The sequence below is a fragment of the Coregonus clupeaformis genome, chromosome 7 (genome assembly GCF_020615455.1).
Source record: "Coregonus clupeaformis isolate EN_2021a chromosome 7, ASM2061545v1, whole genome shotgun sequence".
Taxonomy (NCBI): domain Eukaryota; kingdom Metazoa; phylum Chordata; class Actinopteri; order Salmoniformes; family Salmonidae; genus Coregonus; species Coregonus clupeaformis.
Genome location: NC_059198.1, coordinates 6,235,530 through 6,253,250, shown reverse-complemented (window position 1 = coordinate 6,253,250; position 17,721 = coordinate 6,235,530). Strand labels below are relative to the sequence as shown.

Here is a 17,721-nt window from a genome sequence, read left to right as displayed (position 1 = left end):
AGGTCCTCCATTATGGGGCTTGAATGACCATATGCTGTCCTTTTCTGGATCTTACTCACCTTCCTTTGTTATTTTCCCTTTGTCTTTCACTCCTTTTCACCCCTCTATTTTAAAACTCTCTCTCTTTGTTTTCTTTCACTCTTTTACTCTCCCTCTCGTTCTTTCTCTCTCTCACTCCCTGACCTCCCTCTGTCTCCCTCTCCCTTTTTCCTTCTCTCTCTGTCTCTCAGATTGCCTGTCCGATCTTTGCTGGGCTGCTTCACTTCTTCTTCCTGGCTGCATTCTCCTGGATGTGTCTGGAGGGGGTGCAGCTCTATCTGCTGCTGGTGGAGGTGTTTGAGAGCGAGTACTCCCGCAAGAAGTACTACTACCTGTGTGGCTACTGCTTCCCAGCTCTGGTGGTGGGCATCTCGGCAGCTATAGACTACCGGAGCTATGGGACCAAGAAAGCGTACGTGTGAAGCAGTCCCTTTTCACCTGCAGATTGAGAGACAGGATTATACTAGTTTAGACTGCCTAGACTATTCCCCTAACTGGGAATGTAATATGGAGTGTAGTGTGAAGAGGATTGTTGTCTTCCCCCCATGGACAACGGTTTTGAACAGAGTTAGCCAAAGTCTGCTGATTAGCTTCTATAAGATATCCTCAGAGACAGGGGATTTGTGTTTGTGATGTGTGTGTGTGCGTGCGTGTGTGCGCGCGTTTGAATGTGTATTTGAAGGGTATAACTGAATATTTTCCTATGTCCCATGTGTAGGTGCTGGTTGCGGGTGGATAACTACTTCATTTGGAGCTTCATTGGCCCTGTGTCTTTTGTTATTATGGTACAGTCATTCATTATGATGCTATTATGACCAACTATATTACAGTACATTCAAGCTACTTACTTATTTACTTAAAAAATTAAGACCGGAGTGTGTTCTAGGATTCCAGTGAGGGTGTTGTAGAGGTGTGTAACCGTTGACCTTCCCCCCAGCTGAACCTGGTGTTCCTCATGATCACTGTGCACAAGATGACCCGCAACTCCTCCGCCCTCAAACCTGACTCCAGTCGCCTCGACAACATCAAGTGAGTCCCTCTCAGCAGAGGTTAGGAGTCAGTGAAGCCTCACAGGTCATGTGATCAGGGCATTGGCTGTATCAGTGAGACATGGATTGGAAATGGGAAATAATGAAGGTAATGCAGAATAATGTTTGTCATATTGTCCAGACTGGTCTCATAGACTAGAAGTAACATAGTAAATCTAAATCCGGGACACTTAAATTAGTATGATATGTTACATTTGGTATGGTTACATAAGACAGAAGGTTACTTAGGTAGGGTGGTTGGTCGGGGTTGATGGGTGGACAAATAACACAAATGTCTAGCAACCCAAAGGTTGCATATTTGAATCTCATCATGGACAACTTGAGCTAATTAGCAACTTTACAACTAGTTACTACTTTTTAGCTACATTGCAACTACTTAGCATGTTAGCTTACCCTTCCCCTATCCCTAACTGTAACCCTTTTAACTAAACCTAACCTTAACCCTTTAACCTAACTCCTATCCTTAACCATAACCATAACCCCTAACCTCAAAGCTAGCTAACGTTAGCGTTAGCCACCTAGCTAACGTTAGCAACAACAAATTGGAATTCGTAACATATCACATGTTTTGCAATGATGGAGATCCACAAATGAAACCATACGAAACGTAACATATCATACTAAATTCAGTGTCTCGGATTTACGTACAGTATAATACGAAATGCTCTGAGACCACGTTATATTGTCATAACAATGAGTCATTTTCAAAACAGATATTCCTGGTAGTAGGTTCAAAGCCGGTACAGATGAGATATATGCACCTTAAGGTAAAACAGCCATGCTGGGTAGCGGGTTAGCTTCGGTCTGTGTGAGTGGTTTCATTGTGATGCTAAGCTAACGTTAGCATGCACTCTCCTCCCAGGTCGTGGGCTATTGGGGCCATCGCCCTGCTCTTCCTGCTAGGTCTGACCTGGTCCTTCGGCCTCCTATTCATCAACGAGAACACGGTCATCATGGCCTACCTCTTCACCACCTTCAACGCCTTCCAGGGCATGTTCATCTTCATCTTCCACTGCGCCTTGCAGAAAAAGGTAACTCAAACGCTCACATGTCTAAAAGTGACCTTTTCTATTGAGTAAACTAAGCATAACATTTTAAATAGACATGATGGAATATAATGACAATCTGCAGCCTGATTTATGTTGTTACTTTCCCTTATTAATGCCTGTGAGAAGGAGGTGATTATTTAACCTAATTTTAATTAAACAGGGTAATTATACATGGTACATCACTAGGTGCACTATTCAGAGCTCTGTCTATTTGAAATGTTAATTTGCTCAGAGCATGTGTGTCTTTGCGTGATGAAAATCTTGCCCTAAAAGGTCTGAGTCCATAAATTCAGAATGAGTGTGATATGTGTGTGTGTGTGCATGCAGGCGTGCGTGCGTGCTTGTGTATATTAGTAATGCGCGTGTTGACTCATAACCCGCAGTCCCCACGGTTATATCTGCAGGGTGGGTGGGTTTAGGGTCATGAAATATTGTGTGGCTGAAGGGCTGGTGGGTGGCGGGCAGGTTGAATAAAGAGAAACAGTACCTTAAAAATTCCATAAATGTATAATTATTGTGTAATTTATATTTATAGGCTACATTGAGGATTTTCTTTAATTGTTTTAGGCTATCTGGCATTAGTGTGTAAGCCTTAGGGCCTAACTGTACATGCACCAATAGCCTACATGCCAATCGCCAAATGCTTTTGGGAACGGGTAGAGAAAGTTAACTTCGATCCATGGAGGCAAAAATAACAATGTCGGAGTTAATTCAGTAAGAGAAAAGCTGCGAAATGGAGAGTTGAAAATAAAGAGAAGGGAGGGCCAGAAAAGTCATGTTTGGGAAAGATTTGAAGTGGTAAAAGAGGATGATAGCAGTGCCGGCTATGTTATGTGTGATGCTTGTGAGGCGCTATACGAATTCGACAGTCACAAGACGAGTGTGCAAAGCTGTCATCAAGGCAAAGGGTGGCTATTTGAAGAATCTCAAAGATAAAATATATTTTAATTTGTTTAACACTTTTCTGGTTACTACATGATTCCATGTGTTATTTCATAGTTTTGATGTCTTCACTATTATTCTACAATGTAAAAAATAAAGAAAAACCCTTGAATGAGTAGGTGTGTCCAAACTTTGGACTGGTAATGTATAATGACAGAAGAGAAGATGTATGTATCTAATTATAGACAAGATGACTAACTAACAGCCTACCAAATGTCGGAAAATATAAGCAGAAACATATCTAAATCAAGCAACAACAAAAAGTCCTGCACCCCCTGTCAAAAAATTGTTCTGCCATCTCTGACTGTAGCCTACAGCGCATTTTCTATATTAGCGGATTAGGGTCCGGTGCAGATTTTCACTTTATCACAGTCGGGCGGTTGTGGATGGGTTTTTAGCAATTTTGGGCAGGTGCGGGTGAAAATCAAATCAAATTGTATTGGCCACATGCGCCGAATACAACAGGTGCAGACATTACAGTGAAATGCTTACTTACAGCCCTTAACCAACAGTGCATTTATTTTTAATAAAAAAGTAAAATAAAACAACAACAAAAAAGAGTTGAGGAAAAAAGAGCAGAAGTAAAATAAAATAACAGTAGGGAGGCTATATATACAGGGGGGTACCGGTGCAGAGTCAATGTGCGGGGGCACCGGCTAGTTGAGGTAGTTGAAGTAATATGTACATGTGGGTAGAGTTAAAGTGACTATGCATAAATCATTAACAGAGTAGCAGCAGCGTAAAAATATGGGGTGGGGGGGGGCAGTGCAAATAGTCCGGGTAGCCATGATTAGCTGTTCAGGAGTCTTATGGCTTGGGGGTAGAAGCTGTTGAGAAGTCTTTTGGACCTAGACTTGGCACTCCGGTACCGCTTGCCGTGCGGTAGCAGAGAGAACAGTCTATGACTAGGGTGGCTGGAGTCTTTGACAATTTTGAGGGCCTTCCTCTGACACCGCCTGGTATAGAGGTCCTGGATGGCAGGAAGCTTGGCCCCAGTGATGTACCCTCTGTAGTGCTTTGCGGTCGGAGGCCAAGCAGTTGCCATACCAGGCGGTGATGCAACCAGTCAGGATGCAATCGATGGTGCAGCTGTAGAATTTTTTGAGGATCTGAGGACCCATGCCGAATCTTTTCAGTCTCCTGAGGGGGAATAGGCTTTGTCGTGCCCTCTTCACGACTGTCTTGGTGTGTTTGGACCATGATAGTTCGTTGGTGATGTGGACACCAAGGAACTTGAAGCTCTCAACCTGTTCCACTACAGCCCCGTCGATGAGAATGGGGGCGTGCTCAGTCCTCTTTTTTTCCCTGTAGTCCACAATCATCTCCTTTGTCTTGGTCACGTTGAGGGAGAGGTTGTTATCCTGGCACCACACGGCCAGGTCTCTGACCTCCTCCCTATAGGCTGTCTCATCATTGTCGGTGATCAGGCCTACCACTGTTGTGTCGTCGGCAAACTTAATGATGGTGTTGGAGTCGTGCCTGGCCATGCAGTCATGGGTGAACAGGGAGTACAGGAGGGGACTGAGCACGCACCCCTGAGGGGCCCCCGTGTTGAGGATCAGCGTGGCAGATGTGTTGTTACCTACCCTTACCACCTGGGGGCGGCCCGTCAGGAAGTCCAGGATCCAGTTGCAGAGGGAGGTGTTTAGTCCCAGGATCCTTAGCTTAGTGATGAGCTTTGAGGGCACTATGGTGTTGAATGCTGAGCTGTAGTCAATGAATAGCATTCTCACGTAGGTGTTCCTCTTGTCCAGGTGGGAAAGGGCAGTGTGGAGTGCAATAGAGATTGCATCATCTGTGGATCTGTTGGGGCGGTATGCAAATTGGAGTGGGTCTAGGGTTTCTGGGATAATGCTGTTGATGTGAGCCATGACCAGCCTTTCAAAGCACTTCATGGCTACAGACATCAGTGCTACGGGTCGGTAGTCATTTAGGCAGGTTATCTTAGTGTCCTTGGGCACGGGGACTATGGTGGTCTGTTTGAAACATGTTGGTATTACAGACTCAGTCAGGGACATGTTGAAAATGTCAGTGAAGACATTTGCTAGTTGGTCAGCACATGCTCGGAGTACACGTCCTGGTAATCCGTCTGGCCCTGCGGCCTTGTGAATGTTGACCTGCTTAAAAGTCTTACTCACATCGGCTACGGAGAGCGTGATCACATAGTCATCCAGAACAGCTGGTGCTCTCATGCATGCTTCGGTGTTGCTTGCCTCGAAGCGAGCATAGAAGTGGTTTAGCTCGTCTGGTAGGCTTGTGTCACTGGGAAGCTCGCGGCTGTGCTTCCCTTTGTAGTCTGTAATAGTTTTCAAGCCCTGCCACATCCGACGAGCGTCAGAGCCGGTGTAGTACGATTCAATCTTAGTCCTATATTGACTCTTTGCCTGTTTGATGGTTCGTCAGAGGGCATAGCAGGATTTCTTATAAGCGTCCGGGTTAGAGTCCCGCTCCTTGAAAGCGGCAGCTCTACCCTTTAGCTCAGTGCGGATGTTTCCTGTAATCCATGGCTTCTGGTTGGGGTATGTACGTACGGTCACTGTGGGGACGACATCATTGATGCACTTATTGATGAAGCCAGTGACTGATGTGGTGTACTCCTCAATGCTATCTGAAGAATCCCGGAACATGTTCCAGTCTGTGCTAGCAAAACAGTCCTGTAGCTTAGCATCTGCGTCATCTGACCACTTTTTTATTAACCGAAAGTCACTGGTGCTTCCTGCTTTAGTTTTTGCTTATAAGCAGGAATCAGGAGGATATAGTTATGGTCAGATTTGCCAAATGGAGGGCGAGGGAGAGCTTTGTATGCGTCTCTGTGTGTGGAGTAAAGGTGGTCTAGAGTTATTTTTTCCTCTGGTAGCACATTTAACATGCTGGTAGAAATTAGGTAGAACGGATTTAAGTTTCCCTGCATTAAAGTCCCCGGCCACTAGGAGCGCTGCCTCTGGATGAGCGTTTTCCTGTTGACTTATGGCCTTATACAGCTCATTCAGCTGACTCGCGCTTACTAGTGTGTATGTATGCGTGTCTACTGCTTACATGCGTGTGTCTAACCCATGTTTGCCCTCTCTCTCCATTCAGGTCCATAAGGAGTACAGTAAGTGTCTGCGTCACTCATACTGCTGCAGCCGTACCTCCACCACCAGCTCCCACGGCTCCCTGAAGAACTCTGCCCTGCGTGCCAACAACCGCTACTACACTGGTAGCCAGGCCCGCCATGCTGCCGCACACAGACAGGTCAGTGAATGGCTATCACACACACCACACAGACAACACACACACACCACACACACAACACACACACACCACACACACACAACACACACACACCACACACACGTGCATGCATGCATGCATGCATGCACAGACTCTAAGGGACCACATGCTTACATGGGTACACCCACAGACCACATCATGCCATACACAAACTCACAGATTACGGGTACACGCACCAATCTACAAAGTGTAGGCCTATCCCATACTTAATTATTTTTGACAACACTCCAAACACACACACACAAGCTATGTTGACACACCAGCTATCACACGCTTCACAAATCTAATCAGAAACCTTCATCTCTATTGGATCAGACTCCAATTATTGTTTACCACGTCTCAATCTGATGTTGTTTGCCTGCGTGCATTAACTTGTTTATGTTAGTATGCCTCACAGAGTTACAGTATCATATCATATTGTTTATTCCTGTCTGTATGTCTGTCTGTCTGTCTGTCTGTCTGTCTGTCTTGTTTTTCTTCACTGTGTGCTTCTCTTCTCCGGCGTTCCAGAGTCGGATCCGCAGGATGTGGAATGACACGGTTCGGAAGCAGACGGAATCTTCCTTCATGGCGGGAGACATCAACAGTACTCCTTCACTCAACCGTGGTGAGACCCCCCCACCACCTTAACCCCTCTCTAACCCCCCTGCTGTCTCCCTCTCCAATCACGCACACCTCTATGGCAGGCTCATCAGGACAGACAGACAGACAGACAGACAGACAGACAGACAGACAGACAGACAGACAGACAGACAGACAGACAGACAGACAGAATGAAGTAGGAGCACCGCTGAGTCTACTGTCAGAGAGAGAGAGTAAGGAAGAGGTGCCAGTGTACATTGACACAAGCAATAGCCTGAGCAGACGGTGGCATACCATCGCCGTGGCAGCCATCGTCATGGGGATCAGAATTATCTGGGAGGGAGGGAGGGAGGGAGGGAGGGGAGAGTTGATGATGACAAAGAGGTAGTCGCTAAATCAACCGTCACTCTTTATGTTAATTTCATCAATTTTGTTTTAATGAACTGATTAGCGTACGAGCTGGCTGGGGGTAATTAGTCTTATTGAGGAGAGTGACAGGAACGGTGAGGGAGGGGGTGCGAGGAGAGGAGGAGAGTAATAGGAGAGGAGGGGAGGGGAAGGAGATTTGCTTTCCTGGGACTGACATCATGGAGGAAAAAGTATATACTGAGTATACCAAACATTAGAAACACCTTCCTAATATTGACTCTTCAAGGTGTTGAAAGCATTCCACAGGAATGATGGCCCATGTTGACTCCTATGCTTCCCACTATTGTGTCAAGTTGGCTGGATGTCCTTTGGGTGGTGGACCATTCTTAATAAACACGGGAAACTGTTGAGCGTGAAAAACCCAGCAGCGTTGTAGTTCTTGACACAAACTGCTGCGCCTTGCACCTACTACCATACCCCGTTCAAAGGCACTTAAATATTTTGTCTTGCCCGTTCACCCTCTGAATGGCATACATACACTATCCATGTATCAATTGTCTGAAGGCTTAAAAGTCCTTCTTTAACCTGTCTCCTCCCCTTCATCTACACTGATTGAAGTGGATTTAACAGGTGACATCAATAAGCTTTCACCTGGATTCACCTGGTCAGTCTATGTCATGGAAAGATCAGGTGTTCTTAATGTTTTGTATACTCAGGAAGAAGGGATGAAGAGAGGAGAAGGGATAGGTGAAGGACGGATAGAGGAGGGATAGAGCTAGAGGGAGAAACACAAAACAAAGGCACTGCCAAGTGAAGTCCTTTCTTTTCCCGAGCGTTTGAGAAAAGTTTGTCATTGTTGGCAGAAAGCGAAAGATGGCAGCTCCATTCGAGAGACAGAGAGAAAGAACGAGAGAGTGAGAAATAAAGAGAAGGAGAGACGCTATCATGGAGCAATAATTAAATGGGACGAATCTCGGCGAGAGCCGCAGTCTTCGTTGTTATCGCTGGCATCTCTTATCTCTTTGATTTCCCCACTTAACTTCTTTATCAACTTGTTTCTCTTCAGACAATAGTGATCTGTCCAGGAGACAAGGCGTGATGAGGCTTCCTCCTCTCTGAATGAAGCTCCCCAGCTTCCTCATGCCTGCCCTACTTTCTCTCTCCAACACTTAAAAGTTGTTGTTTTTAAATTGTTGACAGGATATTCCTCAGAGGTGTTTCTGGACAGCTAATCCTGAGTAATTTGGTGTTTGTGTGGAGAGAGACAGGGATGAGGGAGAGAGAGAGAGAGAGAGAGAGAGAGAGAGGGAATAAAAGAGTGACTGTGTGCGTGAGGTAGAGAGCAAGAGAAAGAGTAGGAAAGTAAGAATTGGAGAGTGAGTGAATGAGGGAGTTGATGGGTGAATGAACGAACAAAGAAATGAATGAATGTGAGTGTTTTAGTGTGAAATTCTCTCTGTGAATTTCTCTCTTTCTCATTGTCTCTGTGATAGATGGTTTGGTTGAGACCTGATGGTTGCACTTCGCCATAGACCACTCTCCGTCATGCTGTCCTATTTTTAATTTCATGGCATTTCTATTCGACCGCCTGGGGCTGAAGCCATACATGGGCATTATAGAACATTCTCAATGTTCCATTTCTTTGAATTATATTTGTCTAAAGGTGGCATTCGCATTTCACTGTGAAATGAACTGTGTTTCAATGACTGCACCCTCTGACTACGTAATGATATGCATTAGTATTCCCCCTTCAACGACGTTGGAAGATACAGAACAATATTCCAAATGGCAACGCTGCCTACAAACAGCACCTTTCCACTGAAAATGTATTTTACTCAAAGGTTACAATAGCAAGGTATAAACATTCAGGGGTGTACTGTGAAATGCATTACCCTGTAAAACATTACTGTGACATAAATATCCCTATCGATTTGAATATGAATGTAACATATTTTTGAATAAACTGTAAATGGCCTGTATTACTATGTATAATGTTTATTATGTATTATATTTATGTATTTTAATTATATTGTCTATTATAGTTTTGTATTATCATATCAAATGTTGTTAATATACCAAAACAAACCTAACAAGATGTTCATGGTAAAGTAGATGTTTATGATAAAGTGGATGTTTATGGTAAAGTGGATGTTTATGGAAAAGTAGATGTTTATGGTAAAGTAGATGTTTATGATAAAGTTAATGTTTATGGTAAAGTCGATGTTTATGGTAAAGTAGATGTTTATGGTAAAGTGATGTTTATGGTAAAGTCGATGTTGATGGTAAATTCGATGTTTATGGTAAAGTCGATGTTTATGGTAAAGTCGATGTTTATGGTAAAGTAGATGTTTATGGTAAAGTAGATGTTTATGTTTTATGATGTTGTCTCCTCTTAGCCACCATGGGAAACCACCTCCTGACCAACCCAGTGTTACAGACCCGTACCGGCACCTCTCCTTACAACACCCTGCTGGCTGAGAGCTTCACTCCCCCTTCTCCTGGGGTCTTCAACTCCACCGGTAAGTAAACCTCAGTGTGTTTGTGTGTGTGTGTGTGTGTGTGTGTGTGTGTGTGTGTGTGTGTGTGTGTGTGTGTGTGTGTGTGTGTGTGTGTGTGTGTGTGTGTGTGTGTGTACGTGTACGTGTGTATGTGCGTAGTGCGTGTGTGAACATATATTTTCTTATTTTTTGCATATCAATCTTTTTCTGTTTGTTAGCCTTTTTCTGCCTCATTGTGTGTGGAGGTAGGAAAGAGTGTGTGTGTTTCACTGGTGGTGAGTCTATGTATCTGTCAGACGGATTCAGCAGTAGAGAGAGAGAGAGACGTGCCTATTGCCTAGCCATCTGGCCAGGTCTCTAATCCTGCCTTGTTGATATGAAGAAGCAGAAATGGATTAGAAGTAAAGCTTCATCTGTGACTGAAGGAGAAATCTTGGGGACAGCTTCCCTTCTCAGACTCTCCCCGGATTATATGTGTTATATACAGTTGTAATGCTGTAATAATGCACTGAGAACAGCAGCAGACAGCAGTGGCTAGAGTAATTGGGACAGTGGACTCCATTCAGATTCATTTATCTGATTTGTTAGTAGTAGAGCAATCTAGAATACTCTCATAGTACTGTAGGTCTTAAGTAGTAGAGCTATCCAGAATACTCTCATAGGACTGTAGGTCTTAAGTAGTAGAGCTATCCAGAATACTCTCATAGTACTGTAGGTCTTAAGTAGTAGAGCAATCTAGAATACTCTCATAGTACTGTAGGTCTTAAGTAGAAGAACTATCCAGAATACTCTCATAGTACTGTAGGTCTTAAGTAGTAGACCTATCCAGAATGCTCTCTCTGTCCTCCCTCCTCTCTATCTCTCCTCTATCTGTGTGCTCCGTCCCTGACTGAGAGTGAGTGTGCCAGCCAGTAGAGAGTTACTATAGTAGCAGCCCACTGTGTGTCGTCGTAGAGGCCTGAAATTGTAGACAGCGTCTCTGTTTAATAATTTAAACACTCTCTGCACAATGCGTCAGGCAGCCTGACGGCCACAGGCTCCGGCTCAGCAGCGGCGGGGACATTTTTAGAACCCTGAGAGGAGAGGAAGTAGGAAGTGTACTTCATTAGAATGTCTAATTAGCCCTTCCCCCACCACCACCGCCATAGCAACCGCCGACGAGTCTTGATTAAAACCATACCACGCATTAAAAATTAAACCCACACCGAGCCGCAGTCTAACGCGGATTCTCTTAGGGAAGCCAGGCCTCGCCATGCCTCTCGTCTTGATGCGATCGCTCTGTGATGGCAATTTGGGGGTGAAATCACAACATCTTTTGGTGTGTTGAAAGCGCGTCGTAAAATAAGCATTACTGCTACTTCATGAAATGGTGGTGCATGCATTATGGATGCACTGAATCACAGGCTCGCAGACAGCAGAATATATCCCAGTGGATTCTCTGTGTGTCTGTGTGTGTGTGTGTGTGTGTGTGTGTGTGTGTGTGTGTGTGTGTGTGTGTGTGTGTGTGTGTGTGTGTGTGTGTGTGTGTGTGTGTGTGTGTGGTGTAAATGATGGTGGATTATCATGTCAAAACTACAAGTTGTGTGTTTGTTTATGAGGCAGTGTGTGTTTGTGTGCCTGTGTTTTATCAATGATTTATAGATGATTTACACTAGATGACTAACAGGAGGTGCAGTTTTGAAGCCACCACGCCTCCATCTTGGCACACACCCACCGTTGTAATAAAAGTATTTAGGAAGCTATAGAAATACATTTATTAATGTCTACATTTGTTTTTGCCACGTTTATTATATTACAGACACCTTATTGCATACTTTTACATTATATTATGTGAGCTAAACATATATAATTTTTTGTTCTAACATTACTGTCCCCACTACAACAACAAAATACTTAAAAATACATGTAATTTTGTCCTTGAAACATTGAATTGAAATACTGTAAAATTCCATTCATTCCTATGAAGGACTGCTTCATCTGGGGAGTGCCAATATGGCCGACCGGTGGCTTCAAAGCCTCTTACTGGCTAATACATTGGTTTGTACAGTGCCTTCGGAAAGAATTCAGACCCCTTTACTTTTTCCACATTTTGTTAGGTTACAGCCTTATTCTAAAATTGATTAAATGTTTTTTTTCCCTCATCAATCTACACACAATACCCCATGATGACCAACTAAAATTAGGTTTTTAGAAATGTTTACATAACTATTCAGACCCTTTACTCAGTACTTTGTTGAAGCACCTTTGGCAGCGATTACAGCTTCGAGTCTTCTTGGGTTTGACGCTACAAGCTTGGCACACCTGTATTTGGGGAGTTCCTCCCATTATTCTCTTCAGATCCTCTCAAGCTCTGTCGGTTTAGATGGGGAGTGTCGCTGCACAGCTATTTTCAGGTCTCTCCAGAGATGTTCAATCAGGTTCAAGTCCGGGCTCTGGCTGGCAAGGACATTCAGAGACTTGTCCCGAAGCCACTCCTGCGTTGTCTTGGCTGTGTGCTTAGGGTCGTTGTCCTTTTGAAAGGTGAACCTTCGCCCCAGTCTGAGGTCCTGAGCGCTCTGGAGCAGGTTTTCATCAATGATCTCTCTGTACTTTGCTCCATTCATCTTTGCCTCGATCCTGACTAGTCTCCCAGTCCCTGCTGCTGAAAAACATCCCCACAGCATGATGCTGCCACCACCATGCTTCACCGTAGGGATGGTGCTAGGTTTCCTCCAGACGTGACGCTTGGCATTCAGGCCAAAGAGTTCAATCTTGGTTTCATCAGACCAGAGAATCTTGTTTCTCATGGTCTGAGAGTCATTAGGTGCCTTTTGGCAAACTCCAATTGGGCTGTCATGTGCCTTTTACTGAGGAGTGGCTTCCATCTGTCCACTCTACCATAAAGGCCTGATTGGTGGAGTGCTGCAGAGTTGGTTGTCCTTCTGGAAGGTTCTCCGATCTCCACAGAGGAACTCTAGAGCTCTGTCAGAGTGACCATCGGGTTGTTGGTCACCTCCCTGGCCAAGGCCCTTCTCCCCCAATTGCTCAGTTTGGCCAGGCGGCCAGCTCTAGGAAGAGTCTTGGTGGTTCCAAACGTCTTCCATTTAAGAATGATGGAGGCCACTGTGTTCTTGGGGACCTTCAATGCTGCAGAACTTTGTTGATCTGTGCCTCAACACAATCCTACAGACAATTCCTTCGACCTCATGGCTTGGATTTTACTCTGACATGCACTGTCAACTGTGGGACCTTATATAGACAGGTGTGTGCTTTTCCAAAACATGTCAAATCAATTGAATTTACCACAGGTGGATTCCAATCAAGTTGTAGAAACATCTCAAGGATGATCAATGGAAACAGGATGCACCTGAGCTCAATTTTCGAGTCTCATAGCAAAGGGTCTTAATACTTATGTAAATAAGGTATTTCAGTTGTTCAGTTTCAGTTGCAAAATGTGGAAAACGTCAAGGGGTCTGAATACTTTCCGAAGGCACTGTATACTTGTTTGAGTGGTTTGTTTCTTGTTTGATGATGTGTTCTCTTGTTAGTCTTTATCATAGCAATAAAAGCTATTGCTTGTAGAGAGAGGGGGTGAGAGAGGGAGAGCAAAATAGAGCGACAGAGAGAAAGAGAGTGATGAAAGAGGTGGAGTGAAAGTGACTCACTCACCAGTATTTTTCATTCCCTTCTTTGTGGCTTCTCCATGGATCTACAGGAACCTTCCGTGACCCAAGTATGTCCACGTCTATAAACCTTAATGTTACTATCAGTGTGTATTATAGTGTTTGCTGTAGATACTACACAAATATTACATTTTCTCCAAATAATGTAATGTTTAAGTCATAATTCTATTTAATAACTCCTATGTGTTGTGTGTACTGTGTGTTTGTCCAGAGAATACTCTGTGTAAGGCCCGTGACCCGTGTGGTATGGACACCCTGCCCCTCAATGGTAACTTCAACAACAGCTACTCCCTCCGCAGCGTGGGGCTGGGGGGCGGCGGCGGGGGCAGCTGTGACTTCCTGGGCGGGGGCATAGGGGGTGCAGACAGCCCCCCTCCACTCCTCAACCCCCGCGGATCTGAGACCCTGGGTGGGGACGGAATACGGCGCAACCTGTCTGACGCGGCTGCCTTCGAGAAGATGATCATATCTGAGCTGGTGCACAACAACCTGCGTGGGGGAGGAGCTGGGGGCGGGGATAGGGTCTGTGGTAGTCTCGCAAGGGGCCCTCCTCACGGCGGAGTGGGCCGAGGCGGGGGAGTAGCTGTGCCAGAGCCAAGCATCAGCCTGGACGACAACGAGGAATTCCTGTCCAGAGAAGGCGGGCGCCAGCGGACGCCGCAGGACGTGGAGCTGCTCTACAAAGCCCTGGAGGAGCCGCTACTGCTGCAGAGAGCCCAGTCTGTCCTGTACCAGTCTGACCCCGAGGAGTCCGAGAGCTATACGGCTGACCTCACAGAGAGCCTGGGCCACAGCGGCCACAGTGGGCACAGCGCCGGAGGCCAGGGGTCTGGGGGACAAGGGCCTGACTCGCCTGCCAGGGACTCCCTGTACACCAGCATCACCAACCTGCGAGACTCGCCCTACCCGGACAGCAGCCCCGAGCCCCTGGAGGTGGTGCCCCGCTCGGCCCAGCCCCCTGAGGAGCTCTATTACAGCTCTGGGAGGCCCGCCCTGGGGTCTCGAGGAGCCCCCATGCAGACCTTCTACCAGGCCCCGCCCCCCAGGAGGCCCAGTAGGGAGGGGGAGGGGCACCCCGGCCAGGAGCCCGCCCACAGCGAGGGAGATGGACAGATGCAGCTGGTCACCAGCCTGTGACTGGAACCGGGAGGACGCGGACGGGGACCAAGATGATGAGGATGAGGATGAAGGCTGGCTGGTTGCCACCTCAGAACCCGCCTCTCTCTCTTTCTCTCGCTCCTCTCCACTTCCTGCTTGATGGGTTGCCTTTTTTCACTCTTTATTTGTATTGAAAGATGAGCGAACAAATTTACATTTAAGGAGAGTTTTAGTTGTCTCCACGGCAACAGTCTTATCCTAGAGACCCTCCGCTGTCTGGTGGAGATGAACGATGGCTGAGTTGTTCTTCTCCGGAACATTCACCCGCTCTCTCTTTCGCTCTCTTCTATTTCCCCCTTTCTCTTGGCACGCAGCAGACAGATGCCAAGTCCAGCACTCTGAATGTACCAATCCAACACACCCCTTATACCTTACTCCTACAGAGCTACAGATATTTCTCAACTTAACTTTGTTCAAAGTTATTTTTATTTAATTTCACTGAATTTCTACAAACATTCCTCTAGAGAAACGGTTCTCATTTTCTCTTTCCCTTTTTCATGTTCTATCTCTCTTTTTGTTCACTCATCATTTGCTCGGCGTAGTTAGCTGTGGAGGCAGGGGATATACTGTAGTAGCCCATTATACCATAGGAAAAGAATCTCTGAAAGCTACTTCAGTGTTGCCAAAAATACATTTTCCCAGCCAGAACAGAAACTGGAGCATTCACACACACACAAACATACACACACACACATGCTCACTCACTCACAGAAGTGCTTGTTTCTGAACATCAGACGTTTAAAAAAAACACAACCCTCCATCTGAGTAAAAAGAAGCCAGAACAATTGTTCAGACAAGGCAGTGGGAGCTGCCTCAGAGTAGTTGCCTTTATTTTATCTTGCTGTGAACTCACTCTTATGTACAGAACTAGAGGAGAGACTGAGGAAGTACACCACAGGACAGGAAGTCTGTTTGAGGCGTCAAGGGTCAGGGGTCAAGAGGTGGATATTTAGGACTTTTTGGGGCGGGAGGGCTTTTTTGTTATTTTCTTCAGACATTTGAAAAGTAAAACTCTGCTGTACTGACTTTGGAGAAGAATATGTTATCTTGGTGACTTTCTGTTGCATCACCCAGAGGGTTATTAAGGGACAGATCGTGCACCCTTTAAGAATGGATGCCCTCCTCAATGGATGTGGACACGTCACCTGTGTGTGGTTGTGACAGAATGGACTCTAAATGTAGGAACCACTTCAGCCGTTACTCAAGTCTAACCCTGTACATATGAACCACACAAACTAAAGTACTTACTCTACTCCTACCTGTAAATAGAAAAACCAGATGAAGAAAAGCAACAAAAACGTAAGAAATACTCTAAACTGACTTCTTGTACTGCAACAAAACGACAAAAGAAAATAAGAAAATGTTTTGGAGTTTGTGACCTGAATGATGCACTCTATCTCTCTCCCCGACATTCTTTCTCTCGCTCTCTCACTGTCCTTCTCCTGAGTCCTGACTAGTGCTCTGCCATTCAGTGAAAATCTCTCTAACAGAAAAACAGAGAGAGAGAAAGTATGATGGGTGGTAGATTTTGCATACAAATAAAAAAGTTTAAAAAATAAAAATAAAGTCCTGGCACAATTTTATGTAATATAATCCATTACATGTTGTTAATGTTTTACCTTTGACATTCCCGGACAAGAAGTGCTCAGTGTGGGCGGGGGGATAGATGTCATAATAACATGTCATACTGTGCCTCATCACGGGCGCTCCAATGCATTGTGGTTCAAGGACAGCAGCCATAATGTGATTTTGGTCAGTAATGTATTGTTTGAAAGGTTATATCCTAGATATAACTAGATTACATCATTTTAATATGATGGGTTTTAGCATGTCAGATAGCATTTGTTTTCTATCAAAACGTCTTTCATTTTGCTGTTTCTAACAGATATTTTCAGCATTATTCCAGAGCCTAATGTGACAATTAATTCCCTATGTGCGTGTGTGTGTGAGAGAGCGTGTGTGTGTGAAAGAGTTTGTGTGTGTGCGTACTTGTGCAGGAGTGTGTGTGTACATGTGAGTGTGTGATATGCTCAAGCATATGTACCATATTCGTGTGAATTTTGTAAGTGTGTACATTCAAAAAGCTATTTTTGTTGGGTGAATTGAATGCACATCAGAGGAAGGGGATAGTAATTCTATATCTATGAGAAAGCCTATTATAATATTAGCTTCCATCTCAAAGACAAGGGTAGCCAGCTGCTTCTGTGTGGCTGTTTCTGAGAGTTCAGGTACCAATGTGTAACTGGGAGACTTCAGGCTGCCTCACAGGAACTTGAGCAAGGAACAATGACAGGGTTTGTCTGAAATGGCACCCTATTCCCTATATAGTGCACTACTAACCAGGGCCTCCCTATGTAGTGAACTACTGACCAGGGCCTCCCTATGTAGTGAAATACTGACCAGGGCCTCCCTATGTAGTGAACTACTGACCAGGGCCTCCTTATGTAGTGAACTACTGACCAGGGCCTCCCTATGTAGTGACTACTTTTGACCACAGCCCTATGCGAACAAAGTCAGAACTTGGAACAAAGACACATGCTGTGTCCAAAATGGCACCATAGTGCACTACTTTTGACCAGGGCAAAAGTTGTACACGATGTTGGGTGTGGGGTGCCATTTCAGACACAGACAGTACCGTCAGAATGACAGGCAGAGTTGACCGATGGGACCATCCAGTCAGAATGTGACGTTTCCGTATGAAAGCGATTCCAGAGAGAAACCATCCATCAAACCAGAGACGTATTCATGAGGTTCCTTCCCCCTAAAGTCTCTCCCAACCTTAAAAAGCTGAGTTTTGCCTTCACGCTTTATTTATGTATTTTTCTAATGCTTTATTTATCTCTATATTTATTTATGTATTTTGAATATTTATTTCTATAATATTTTATTCTGTTCATTTATTCATGCTTTATTTAAAAATTTTAAAGATCTCTCTGTCTGTACATAGCTGAGCTGTGAGAAGGGAATTCTGAAGGAAGCACATTACAATGTGCTGTATGTTTAGGCAAGTAGATGGATTCTCCAGCGTCCACTTCAGGGTGACATTTGGTTAGGGCCTGGGTGTCCCACTTCTTCCTAAAGGGCACATTGAATTTAGTTG

General features: G+C 45.0%; 1 protein-coding gene across 2 annotated transcripts in view; it reads left to right on the top strand.

Moving 5' to 3' along the window:
* LOC121568851 (adhesion G protein-coupled receptor L1) overlaps positions 1 to 15,896 on the top strand; it is a 165,138-nt gene extending 149,242 nt beyond the window's left edge. For both annotated transcript variants that reach the window (XM_041879305.1, XM_041879304.1), the window contains 9 exons: positions 231 to 451; positions 758 to 824; positions 977 to 1,068; positions 1,951 to 2,119; positions 6,158 to 6,313; positions 6,863 to 6,959; positions 9,700 to 9,822; positions 13,496 to 13,513; positions 13,675 to 15,896. In XM_041879305.1, coding sequence (XP_041735239.1) covers positions 231 to 451; positions 758 to 824; positions 977 to 1,068; positions 1,951 to 2,119; positions 6,158 to 6,313; positions 6,863 to 6,959; positions 9,700 to 9,822; positions 13,496 to 13,513; positions 13,675 to 14,600 — 1,869 coding nt within the window. In that variant the 3' untranslated portion in view covers positions 14,601 to 15,896. The remainder of the gene's footprint in view (positions 1 to 230; positions 452 to 757; positions 825 to 976; positions 1,069 to 1,950; positions 2,120 to 6,157; positions 6,314 to 6,862; positions 6,960 to 9,699; positions 9,823 to 13,495; positions 13,514 to 13,674) is intronic.
* Positions 15,897 to 17,721: the final 1,825 nt, after the last annotated feature.